The sequence below is a fragment of the Mustelus asterias genome, chromosome 6 (assembly GCF_964213995.1).
Source record: "Mustelus asterias chromosome 6, sMusAst1.hap1.1, whole genome shotgun sequence".
Taxonomy (NCBI): domain Eukaryota; kingdom Metazoa; phylum Chordata; class Chondrichthyes; order Carcharhiniformes; family Triakidae; genus Mustelus; species Mustelus asterias.
This window is the reverse complement of record NC_135806.1, coordinates 106,057,382-106,070,365: the sequence shown is the minus strand read 5'-3', so window position 1 is coordinate 106,070,365 and position 12,984 is coordinate 106,057,382. Positions and strand designations below refer to the sequence as shown.

At 43.1% G+C, this 12,984-nt stretch overlaps 1 protein-coding gene across 11 annotated transcripts in view; it reads right to left on the bottom strand.

Annotated features, from left to right (window-relative positions):
* Positions 1–610: 610 nt before the first annotated feature.
* Positions 611–12,984, bottom strand: part of atg10 (ATG10 autophagy related 10 homolog (S. cerevisiae)) — a 264,975-nt gene continuing 252,601 nt past the window's right edge. For 9 of the 11 annotated variants that reach the window (XM_078214834.1, XM_078214831.1, XM_078214837.1 and 6 more), the window contains 2 exons: positions 2,497–2,614; positions 612–1,565 (listed from right to left, as the gene is read on the bottom strand). In XM_078214834.1, coding sequence (XP_078070960.1) covers positions 1,542–1,565; positions 2,497–2,614 — 142 coding nt within the window. In that variant the 3' untranslated portion in view covers positions 612–1,541. Of the gene's footprint in view, positions 1,566–2,496; positions 2,615–12,984 lie in introns of all 11 variants that reach the window. The other 2 variants (XM_078214835.1, XM_078214836.1) reach the window with 2 other exon arrangements.

Below are 12,984 nucleotides of genomic sequence, written 5' to 3'. Positions count from 1 at the left end.
TTTTTGTGCTTAACACCTTAAGATATAGTGGGGAGAAGGTTAATGATGCCGCAAGGTGCTTGCTTCTTATCTTTCTGGAACCTTTAAGTAACCGAAGAATTGCTGTTTAGTTGCCTTGGTTCAAGATTGGAAGTCCGCATACTCACTCAATTATTTTGCCTGTTGTCACATGTACATGCTGTACTTGCAATAGCTGATAAGCTAGACTTGCAAAATTACGTTCAACATGGTCTCAGCATCTGCCCGTCACTATTCCTTTCGTGGGCACCAGATTTATATTTATCTAAAATGTATGCAGGACACGTGCACTCAATTGGCTACATCTTCTGTGCTCTGTTGAAAAAATGCCAAATAGAAGTGCAAGGAAATTAAAGTAATACAGTTTCAGAATTTTAAACTTTTGTACATTGTTATTTTAATGACTGATTCACAGCATGAAAGGAATTAATAGGTTTTCCAGGAATACTTCTGGGTTTTTTTTTAGTTTAAAAGGCAGTCAAGTGCATTTGTTGTGCTAATATTCAAAAGTGCATCCTTAACCTTAAAACTGTAACTGGAATATAACCAGACAAGGTTAAGCAAATGTAAAAGCAGTGAATTAAAAACGTAAACAGTATCTCAAGTAATTGTTTATTGCTTGAGTATGTACAAAACAAATTAAACATTGGAAAGAAAACCAAGTTAGTAAGTACAAATACATGAAAAAAAATCTCCAAGAATATTCCATTGTTAAACTTCATAATATTAACTTATGTTAATAAATATAATGATATTTATTTTCAAATTGCCAACTCTAGGCATTTCTGGAGGTAACTTAAGTTGACCTGAAGAGGGCTCCATTGTATTTCCATTCTGATTTGAGCTATTCAGTCGCAGCTTCTATAATACCTTATTTTCACTTATTTCTTTTGCACAATATGTGTCAACATAAAGCTAGATTTGCAGACACTAAGACGCTTCCAAAAAAACAAAGAAAATGTAAACTATACGTTCAAAACAAAATGCATCCATCCATGTGTTTGAATCTTTGTGACAGCTACATAGAGAAAAGAAACGGGTTTAAGGGAACTTCCCGGTATCATTCCCCAGTACAGCACATTAATAACGTTCATTAACAAAAAATTTGCTGTTTTTCCCCTTCTCATGATGATCTCATTTATTTTCAGTTTTAATTTAATTCCATCATGTCCAAATCATCTCAAGATTTCTGTTGAAAATGTGTCTTCCTTTTGGTGCTAAGTGCATTCTGCTACACTTCAGCACACATGTCCACATTAGCTTTTGCTGCCACAGTGTTTAAAAAAAATCTTAAAGCTCAGAGCACACAGATGCTTTTGTTAACTATTAAAACCTTACTGTACCACAAGTCAAAGATAAGTTTTCTTCATTAGCACACAGACTAATCACAGGGTGATTAAGATACTGAGAACAAATCTCGACAGTGCAAGTAAGAAGCTGTTGGTTTAATTTTGGAGAAAGATTGTTGTTTATCTTCATAGAATTCAGTGGTGGCTTTTTTCTCAAATAGCAACTGGATTTTTTTATTTATCCACTTCAATCATTCCCTGGAAAAAAAAGAGAATAGAAAATCTTACTTTTCTTTGTGTGTAATTTTCCTGGTTCCTCCCCACACATGATTTCCCTTAGTTAGGAGTGTATGATGGTCTGCACACATTTAAGTTTACCAATCTCTGTGCCTCGAGTGACCCACCACTGGAATGAGGTGGGAACGGACCACCTACTGAGATGATGTTTGCTGGAACTTGTCCCCTGCAGAAAACCTAAGAGCTGGATTTTAAGTTAGGCAAGTCCCTCAGCTATATTTGTATTCATAGAACCATAAAAGGTTCCAGCATGATAAGAAGGACATTCAACCCATCAAGATAGCACCAGCGATTTGTAGTTAAGAGTAGAATGTTGTGCACACCAAATTAATATTAATTTTATGTATCCAAAATAACCTTCCATTTATATTAAACAAGAAATTGAAATGTTTTATGTTGAACTAATGGCCTGGCATAGTAAACATATATGTTAATGCATTTTAAGATTTATCAATATGAGCATTATTAGGAAATCCCTACTATCTAACAGTGAGAAAGCAAACCCCTTTTGATCAACCTAAAATAATTACATGCTCATATACATTCAATCCCATGACTCTTAATTGGATCACCATCTCTTTGCTTTCGAAAACATTTCCACTTTTCTTTCTCCAAGAAAGCCGCCACTTCCTTGTTCCTCATGGACAAAACATACAGCATTAAAAATTTACAAGCTAAGTGGGATTGTTGATAACTGGAGCATCTACATACCAAAGAACTGTAATATTGATATTTCTCATCGCAAACATCCCCTACAACAATGAAAAACACCCTTCTTATTCCTTTTATTTTATTCCTTTTCTCCAACTCACTGCTCCACATATTCGCTTCTGCTAAAACACTGTTAAACTGAAAGCTCATTGTGGAAAATAAATGCATTGTACACGCATACTTTTTTCAATTTTGGGTCGAAAATGCCCTGTGACACAGCTGTGGCATAGCTCAACGGCACATCAAGTCCCACTACTGGCCCCATCATGCTCAGCCAGCTTGTGATGTAATTTACATTCCTAAACAAAAGAAACATAAAATAAGCGTGACATTGTCTTTAAAAAAATGGCACACTGAATTTTTTTAATATAGGCGATTACAGTTTGGAAACATTTTTGTTTTCTGTATTAGATTTAACAAAGCAGTATTTGCAATATAATAAGTGTGTGCTTTGCATTACCATGTATAACAAATACAAGTAAAACAGACATTTTCAAAGGCACTTATAATGAATTACAAAGGGATTGCCTGCATGGCAGCACAGCTCATAACAGCCTGAAGTATTCTGAATCTGAATGTCAGTAACTCTGAAATGTGTTTCCAATCACCAGAAACCAGTCACATTTTTAGACATGTCTAAAAGGCAGAGTTTGAGCTCTGCAATGCTTTTTTTCCCCCCTCCTTACATATTTTTCTCCTTACTCACCGGTTTCCTCCACTCCTCCTTCTTGAAGGAACTGACTCCTTGGCTAAGGATATGGCTCAGTGGGCACAGGGTGCTCTCCAGGGCCTCACTCTAATGGTCATTATTCACATTTACCCTGAGCGGAAGCAGGGGGTTTCACCGTCATTGAGAGGGGTGGTGGTTCACAGACAAACACTGTGCTGTCCTCATCAGCATCCAAACACAAACACTTCCATCGGGCGTCGTTGGATAATGATCAGGACCAGTAACTTTAACTGTTTTGCCACTCTTTAATCCAGGAGTGCTCAGGCCAATAAGTGCCCCTACCAGTGCTGTGGTTGAGAGCAGCAAATTCAGCATATGCTCGGGTTGAATCTGGGTCCTTCCTAGTTATATCTTTAAACTCCTCAGGTCAATAAACCATTGAGGGGAGAGCCCTAATAGATTTCTAACCTCCCTGCCCAGTACAAGTTTTACACAGATGAGACAAAACTATTAGAAGAAAGCAGGCAGTGTAAATCTAAGAGAGACATAGAGGGCAATTCTCCCATTCCAGCCCACTAATTTTTTGGTGGGTCAGGTTGGGAGATACGTGCGCTGATTCGCGAGATTCGCACATGCATTCCCGACGCACGCATGTCTCCCAGCGACGGAAAGCAGGCGCGCTCGAGACCATGCTGGAAACCGCCGGGAAGACCAGGTAAGTAATTTTAATCTATTTTTAATGTTATTTAAATGTGATTATTGGGCCCAGGACTGAATTTTCTGGACCCGATAGCATTTCCCACCCACCAGTACAATTTCACTCCAGTGAGGTTTTGAGTAGCTCCCTATTTTCAGGAAACTAGTGGGAGACCCTGCTGGAGTGAAGGGGGAGCAATTGGCCCCCTGGGCATGGGCACCCTGGCAGTGCCAAACTGTGCTGCCTGGCACTGCCCACCAGGCATCAGACAGTGCCAAGGGGGGCAGGGCTGAATGTGGGCGTGGCTTAGGGGTGATCGGTGGGGGAATCCTGCTGTCACTCTGCATGGGGATCGGTCGGGGCTGGTGGGAGGCCAGCGATCGGGGCGGGCATGTGGGGGAGGGGGTGGTCTGCTGGGGGGGGGTGGTCTGCCTCCCGTGGGAAGGGGGTCTGCTGGGGTGGAATCGTCACTGCTGGGGGGGCAGAGGTAGTGGGAAAGAGTGCTGGAGATCGGGGCACAGTCGGGTGGGGAAGTCGGGACTGGCCGAGTTGGGGCTGGCCCAGGAATGCTTGTAAGGGCCATGATCGGGGCGTTGGGGGGCTGGGTGGGGAGTGGGCAGCACTGCGAATGTCCTGGGCTGGCTAGCAAACTGCAGGCTGACAGTTCTGGGCCACTGCACATAAACAGAACTTATAAAGACACAGACTCAATTTACATGAATAATGGTTGGAATGCGAATACTTACAACTAATCCAGTCTTTAAGAAACAAAACAATGGGAGTGGAGAGAGCATCAAGACAGGCTAAAAAGATGTGTATTGTCTCCAGACAAGACAGCCAGTGAAACTCTGCAGGTCCACGCAACTGTGGGAGTTACAAATAGTGTGACATAAACCCAATATCCCGGTTGAGGCCGTCCTTGTGTGTGCGGAACTTGGCTATCAGTTTCTGCTCAGCGACTCTGCGCTGTCGTGTGTCGCGAAGGCCGCCTTGGAGAACGCTTACCCGAATATCAGAGGCCGAATTCCCGTGACCGCTGAAGTGCTCCCCAACAGGAAGAGAACAGTCTTGCCTGGTGATTGTCGAGCGGTATTCATTCATCCGTTGTCGCAGCGTCTGCATAGTTTCCCCAATGTACCATGCCTCGGGACATCCTTTCTTGCAGTGTATCAGGTAGACAACGTTGGCCGAGTTGCAAGAGTATGTACCGTGTACCTGGTGGATGGTGTTCTCACGTGAGATGATGGCATCTGTGTCGATGATCCGGCACGTCTTGCAGAGGTTGCTGTGGCAGGGTTGTGTGGTGTCTTGGTCACTGTTCTCCTGAAGGCTGGGTAGTTTGCTGCGGACAATGGTCTGTTTGAGGTTGTGCGGTTGTTTGAAGGCAAGAAGTGGGGGTGTGGGGATGGCCTTGGCGAGATGTTCGTCTTCATCAATGACATGTTGAAGGCTCCGGAGGAGATGCCGTAGCTTCTCCGCTCCGGGGAAGTACTGGACGACGAAGGGTACTCTGTCCACTGTGTCCCGTGTTTGTCTTCTGAGGAGGTCGGTGCGGTTTTTCGCTGTGGCGCGTTGGAACTGTTGATCAATGAGTCTAGCGCCATATCCTGTTCTTATGAGGGCATCTTTCAGCGTCTGGAGGTGTCTGTTGCGATCCTCCTCATCCGAGCGGATCCTGTGTATACGGAGGGCTTGTCCGTAGGGGATGGCTTCTTTAACGTGTTTAGGGTGGAAGCTGGAGAAGTGGAGCATCGTGAGGTTATCCGTGGGCTTGCGGTACAGTGAGGTGCTGAGGTGACCGTCCTTAATGGAGATGCGCTATAGACTATTTGTAACTCCCACAGTTGCGTGGACCTGCAGAGTTTCACTGGCTGTCTTGTCTGGAGACAATACACATCTTTTTAGCCTGTCTTGATGCTCTCTCCACTCCCATTGTTTTGTTTCTTAAAGACTGGATTAGTTGTAAGTATTCGCATTCCAACCATTATTCATGTAAATTGAGTCTGTGTCTTTATAAGTTCTGTTTGTGAACAGAATTCCCACTCACCTGAAGAAGGGGCTCAGAGCCTCGAAAGCTTGTGTGGCTTTTGCTACCAAATAAACCTGTTGGACTTTAACCTGGTGTTGTTAAACTTCTTACTGTGTTTACCCCAGTCCAACGCCGGCATCTCCACATCACCACTGCACATGCGCAGAGTTCCAGAAATGTCAGCTTCCGGTGTGAATAGGCCCCGCCCCCTGATCTTTTAATGATATTCACAATTGTGACCTCTGCATTGCACAGAGTGTGGGAGATTTGAATCTGAACTCCCACTGAAAGAAAATCGTGAATTACACCATTTTTCCCGCCAATTCAGCACTGAGAATTTTCATAGAAAGAATATCATAGAAACCCTACAGTGCAGAAACAGGCCATTCGGCCCATCAAGTCTGCACCGACCACAATCCCACCCAGGCCCTACTCCCCATATCCCTAAACATTTACCTGCTAATCCCTCTAACCTACGCATCCCGGGACACTAAGGGGCAATTTAGAATGGCCAATCAACCTAGCCCACACATCTTTGGAATGTGGGAGGAAACCGGAGCACCCGGAGGAAACCCACGCAGACACGAGGAGAATGTGCAAACTCCACACAGACAGTGACCCAAGCCAGGAATTGAACCCAGGTCCCTGGAGCTGTGAAGCAGCAGTGCTAACCACTGTGCCACCATGCTGCCAATTGTTTTGAGAATCGCCCCCATAATATTTGTGCTAAATTTGTTTTACAAAATCCTTGCATCTTTTAAGAATGCACTTCAATTCTTTAACATTGCCATCTCCTTAGCAATCTAAATGCTAACCATAAATGACTATTTTTTCCCCAACAACCCGAAAGCAGAATGTTGAAGAGTAGGGAATAAAACTAGGTAATCTTTGTCAAATAACAGTATGCTACAAACAAGCTGAAGCAAACTCTGAATCTTTGTCTGTTCTTGGATATAATTTGTTGCAACAAAGGGGCAGATAGATAGCGACTACTAGACCTCAATGCTAATCTGTCACGAATTATTCGATGGGACACAAGCTCAGCCAAAGTGGATCTTGCCACCAGTTTTCTCCACTCAGGTAGGGAAGAACCTTGCTTCGACCCATCTCTCATCCTTCATTGACTAGCATTGAAAATTCATCTTCTAGAAAAACAAAGCGTTGAAGAATCCCACCGTTGAACAGCATCTTTTAATGAATGACTATGACTCACATTCGACATGAATGGTTGAAATCACATCGTGCAATATTAATAACCTTATGCTTAAGTATTCAGATGAAGTTAATGACTTAATCTGTTTGTTATTTTAACAAAGACTAACCCATTTAACAATATAGTCAATACCTTTGTTCAAATAATGATTCAAATAATTTGATCTGAATACATTAACCTCTTTTGTCACTAATAGTCGTTTGATAGTACAGAACTTGAGTATTGCTGAAAAAAACAAATGTTGCTGAAACTTTTTGTCTTGTACTCATCATGACAAATGCAAAATCGCCAGATTTCAAAGGGAACAACAACTTAAACTGTGTGAGAAAAGAGGCGCTGATTGGTTGGCAAGTCAGTTCTGATTGGTTGATTGCCATTGTCCCCCATGCTTTTGTTTATTCAAAAGGTACAATGTCTGGGTATATTCCTTTTGCTTGCATTGGACCCGTCCCTGCATATGAATACAAGTAGCTTCGAACAAGCTTAAGTGAGCTTTGTTACGTGCCTGACTGACGATATTAAATCGGTTGTTAGTGCCATTCTTAGCATACTCGGAATTGCTCAGCAAGTACTGCCCAATCGAGGAATCACATTCAACATCAGACGTTACATTCTGAGTTTTGCAAGCACAGGTTGTTTAAGTACAGTTAGTACTCTTCCTATTGTGAACAGTCAAAAGGATGTGCTGTTTGATAATGATCTGCCTCTGGTCAATGGGATGCACAGCCTATACACCTGGCAGTTCACTGGCATTGAAATTCATTTGCCACATCACTCATTTCTGTGATAGGCAGAATGTCTTTTTGGCTTGATGGCAGCATCCTGTTTGTGGAAAGTATCACTTGTGTTGTCACATAGCAACAGTGTGAAACAGCTAGCTTCGCCATTTGCTCGAATTTTTGAGGTACTTTACCATTCCGGGGTAATTTGAGGTAGACTGGGCACTTTTCAATGTTGTCATTTTTTACACTGTTTGATAGATGCCATTGTTGTAACTGTACTGGAATAGCTTGGTTCGAGGCACAGCTAGTTCAAGCACAAGTTTTCCAAAAACTAGACTGTTGTAAGGGCCCATAGCCTTGGCTGTACCCAGTGTGTTCAGCCATTTCTTGCTATCATGTGGAGTGAATCAAACTTTCTGAAGACTGGCAAATGCTGCCGATCTCAGCCGAGATGGTTCAATATTTCTGATAAAGATGTAAATGTTTTCAGAACGAGAAGACAGGAGAAGGCCATTCGATCCTTCGGGGCTACTCCGCCATACATTTTGATCATGACTGATCATCAAATTCAATATCCTAATCCCCTCTTCCCCCCATATCCCTCGATCACTTTAGCCCCAAGAGCTATATCTAATTTCTTCTTGAAATCAGGCAACATTTTGGCCTCAACTACATTCTGTGGTAGTGAATTCCACACATTCACCACCCAGAGGGTGGTGAAATTTCTTCTCACATTCTTTCTGAATTTACCCTGTCTAACCCGATTAGAATTTTATAAGTTTCTATGAGATTCCCTCTCATTCTTCTAAACTCCAGTGAATATAATCCTAACCGACTTAGTCTCTCCTCATATGACAAACCTGCCTGGTAAACCTTCGCTATACTCCCTCTATAGCAAGGACATCCTTCCTAAGGACACCAAAACTGCACACAATATTCCAGATGTGGCCACACCAACACCCTAAACAATTGCAGCAAAACATCGCTATGACTATACTCAAATCCTCTCAATATGAAGGCCAACATACCATTTGTCTTTACTGCCTGTTGTACCTGCGCACGGATCTCACCCATCTCTTGTGGATTTGCACATAGATGACTTTGTTGATCCTTAAGAGGCCCTACTCTTTCCCTAGTTACTCTTTGCCCTTTTATGCATTTGAAGAAGCTCTTTGGATTCTTCTTTGCCTTATCTGCTAAAGCAATCTAATGTCCCCTTTTTGACCTCCTGATTTCTCTCTTAACACCGACAACCTCTATACTCTTCAAGGGATCCACTTGATTCCAGCTGCCTATGCATGTCATATGCCTCCTTCTTCTTTTTGACCAAGGCCTCAATATCCCGAGTCATCCAGGGTTCCCTACTTCTATCAGCCTTGCCATTCACTCTAAAAGGAATGTGCTTACCCTGAACCCTGGTTAACACACTTTTGAAAGCTTCCCACTTACCAGATGTCCCTTTGCCTGTCAACAGACCATCCCAATCAACTTTTGAAAGTTCCTGTCTAATACCATCAAAATTGGCCTTCCCCAGTTTAGAATTTTAAGTTTTGGGCCAGACCTATCATTCTCCATAGCTATCTTGAAACTAATGGAATTATGGTCACTGGTCGCAAAGTGATCCCTCACTAACACTTCTGTCACCTGCCCCTCCTTATTTCCCAAGAGAATGTCAGGTTTTGCCCCCTCTCTAGTTGGGCCATCCACATACTGAATGAGAAATTCCTCCTGAATACACTCAACAAATTTCTCTCCACCCAAGCCCCTGCCCTGGGAATATTTTTTGTCAAGATCAAGGACACGTCCGGAGTTTTTTCCTGGTAATTCTACATTGCTGTCTAATAAATAGAGGGGTGGCAGGACACCACAGTCCCACGGAGTGAACATCCTATACCATGTTGGAACTCCAGCTGGTTTCTTGTATTGGCCAAGCATGTGTAGGAATTGACATCAGCTACAAGAGATTGAGCTCCAGTTTTCAGAGCTTGAGCAGGACACACTCTTGCACTACCCACCCAGTTCTCCTTGTCTGTGTGAAGGCTGCAGGATAACCACCTCCTGAAACTCGCAGATGCACTAGGATGACAGCAGCTGGTGTCACTCCAATGCATCCGTGTGTTTTAGGAGGTGGTCAGCCCGCAGCCTCCACACACACACAAGGAGAACCAGGCAGGTAGTACTGGAGTCCCAAATGCACTCTGCTCTCTAACTGGTTTTCAGTTCTGAGGACAGCGATTGTTCCTCTGGGGATTATAGTCAGAACCAAGCCCACAGCACCAAGGATGCAGCAGCTGTGCAGTGGAGGAGGAGGATCAGGAAAGCAATATTGATAGAAGATGTAATAATTAGCAAGACAGACAGGCATTTCCGTGACAGCGGATGTGATTCCATCACGGTATGTTGCCTCCCTGGTGCCAGGGTCAAGAATGTCACTGAGCAAATGTAGAACATTCTGGGGGAGGGGGGGTGGGGGGGAGCCAGGATTGTCAGAGATCATGGTCCACATCGGTACAATTGGCAAAAGAGGGATCAGGAGCAATAAGATGATTTTAGGACCCAAAATATTGGTAAACAAGATTTCAAAAGTAATGATCTCTACATTATGCCTGGTGTCATGTGCTAGTGAATACAAAAACAGGAGATTATCTGTGTGTCTGGAGAGATGATTCGGGAGGAGGTCTTTAGACCCTTGGGTATTAGAATTGATTCTGGATGTTATGATGTGTTTTTTTTAAATGTCTCAATGAGGAGATCTTGCGACATCTATGTTTGAAATGAGTCATTTATTGTTCGTATTTATTTACAGATCACAGGTTACTGATATGCATGGAGCAGTTGTCTACATGCAGGCTGGCTGCTTCTAGAGTGTTCTTTCAGAGTCTCTTTCCATGTGACTCTATACATGGGTGGTACAGTGGTTAGCACTGCTGCCTCATAGTGCCAGGGTCCCGGGTTTGATACCCGGCTTGGTCACTGTCTGTGTGGAGTCTGCATGATCTCCCCGTGTCTGTGTGGGTTTCCTCTGGGTACTCCGGTTTTCTCCCACAATCCGAAAAACGTGCTGTTTAGGTGCATTGGCCATGTTAAATTCTCCCTCAGTGTACCCGAACAGGTGCCAGAGTGTGGTGACGAGTGGATTTTCACAGTAGCTTCATTGCAGTGTTAATGTAAGCCTACATGTGACACTAATAAATAAACTTCAACCATCATACCATGGATGGTGCTATTCTCCCATCCCATGTTAACCTTTGCTCTGCTGAGCACCTTTACATGAGATAACATGCACACAATATCGCAACACTAGAGGAGATGGAACCTGTACAAGCTCGGCAGGTTGCACCTCAATCCAGGTGGAACTAATATCTTTGTGGGTCGATTTGTTAGTGCTGGTTGGGAGGGTTTAGATTAGTTTGACAGGCACATGGGAACCTGCGAGTAGATTCAGAAGGGAAAGAAGCACACCTGGAAATAGAAAGTAGAAAATTAAGAGTGTGAAAGACAGAGGAAACAATTACTAGAAATAGCAAAAATATTTGGCAGTGCAAGATGGGTTACACTTCAAGGCCAGGAATCTAGTGAATAAGGCAGTTGAGTCATAGTCACAGAGGTTTACAACATGGAAACAAGCCCTGCAGCCCAACTTGTCCATACCGCCCACTTTTTACCATTAAACGAGTCCCAATTGCCCACATTTGGCCCATATCTCTCATTACCAATCGTACCCATGTAACTGTCTAAATGCTTTCTAAAAGACAAAATTGTACCCGCCTCTATTACTACCTCTAGCAGCTCTTTCCAGACACTCACCACCCTCTGTGTGAAAAGATTGCCCCCCTGGACCCTTTTGTATCTCTCCCCTCTCACCTTAAACCTCTGCCCTCTAGTTTTAGACTCCCCTACCTTTGGGAAAAGATATTGACTATCTAGCTGATCTATGCTCCTCATTATTTTGTAGACCTCTATAAGATCACCCCTCAGCCTCCTATGCTCCAGGGAAAAAAGTCCCAGTCTCAGCCTCTCCTTATAACTCAAACGATCAAGTCCTGATAGCATCCTAGTAAATCTTTTCTGCACTCTTTCTAGTTTAATAATATCCCTTTTATAATAGGGTGACCAGAACTGTACACAGTATTCCAAGTGTGGCCTTACCAATGTCTTGTATAACTTCAACAAGACATCCCAACTCCTGTGTGCAATGTTCTGACCAATGAAACCAAGCATGCCGAATGCCTTCTTCACCACTCTGTCCACCTGTGATTCCACTTTCAAGGAGTTATGAACATGTACCCCTAGATCTCTCTGTTCTATAACTCTCCCCAACACTCTACCATTAACTGAATAAATCCTGCCCTAGTTCGATCTACCAAAATGCATCACCTCGCATTTATCTAAATTAAATTCCATCTGCCATTCATCAGCCCACTGGCCCAATTGATCAAGATCCTGTTGCAATTCTAGATAACCTTCTTCACTGTCCACTGTGCCACCAATCTTGGTGTCATCTGCAAGCTTACTAACCTTGCCTCCTAAATTCCCATTCAAATCATTAATATAAATGACAAATAACAGTGGACCCAGCACCGATCCCTGAGGCACACCGCTGGTCACAGGCCTCCAGTTTGAAAAACAATCCTCTACAACCACCCTCTCTCTTCTGTCATCAAGCAAATTTTGTATCCAATTGGCTACCTCACCCTGGATCCTTATGTGTTGAGGACATACATAGACATGTGGAAGTGTGATATCATAGTTACTACTGAAACATAACTTCAAAAGGGCAGGCATAGTAACTGGTGTTCCTGGTGACAGAGGTTTCAGATGTGATAGAGGGATTAAAATAGGAGGTGGGGTTGCAATACTGGTTAATGAAGCAATTACAGCCGTGAAGATGGATCATCAGGGGTGATCTTACAGAGGTCTAGATAGATCATCAAGTGAGGCCATACTGGTTGAATTGCAGAATAGAAAAAGGCAATTACCCTGTTGGAAGTATACTATAGATGCCCAAACTTCAGAGGGAAACAGAAAAAAAACTGTAGGCAAATTTCTGAGAAGTGCATAAACAATGAGGTAGCCATATTAGGGGATTTCAACTCCACTAATATTAACTGGGATTGAATCAGTGTAAAAGGGACAGATGGAACAGAATTATTAAAATACATTCACAAGAATTCCACCTCTCCCTACCCACCCCACCACTGCATAAAAGTCACATGGTAAGAATTGGGGAATCCCTAATGGGAAGAATGGCTGCCATGCTGTCATTTAACGGCCAATTGGTCTTTAATTTATGAATTCTTCTCATCCCTGTTTTATATGGGAGACATCTTGTTTTTAA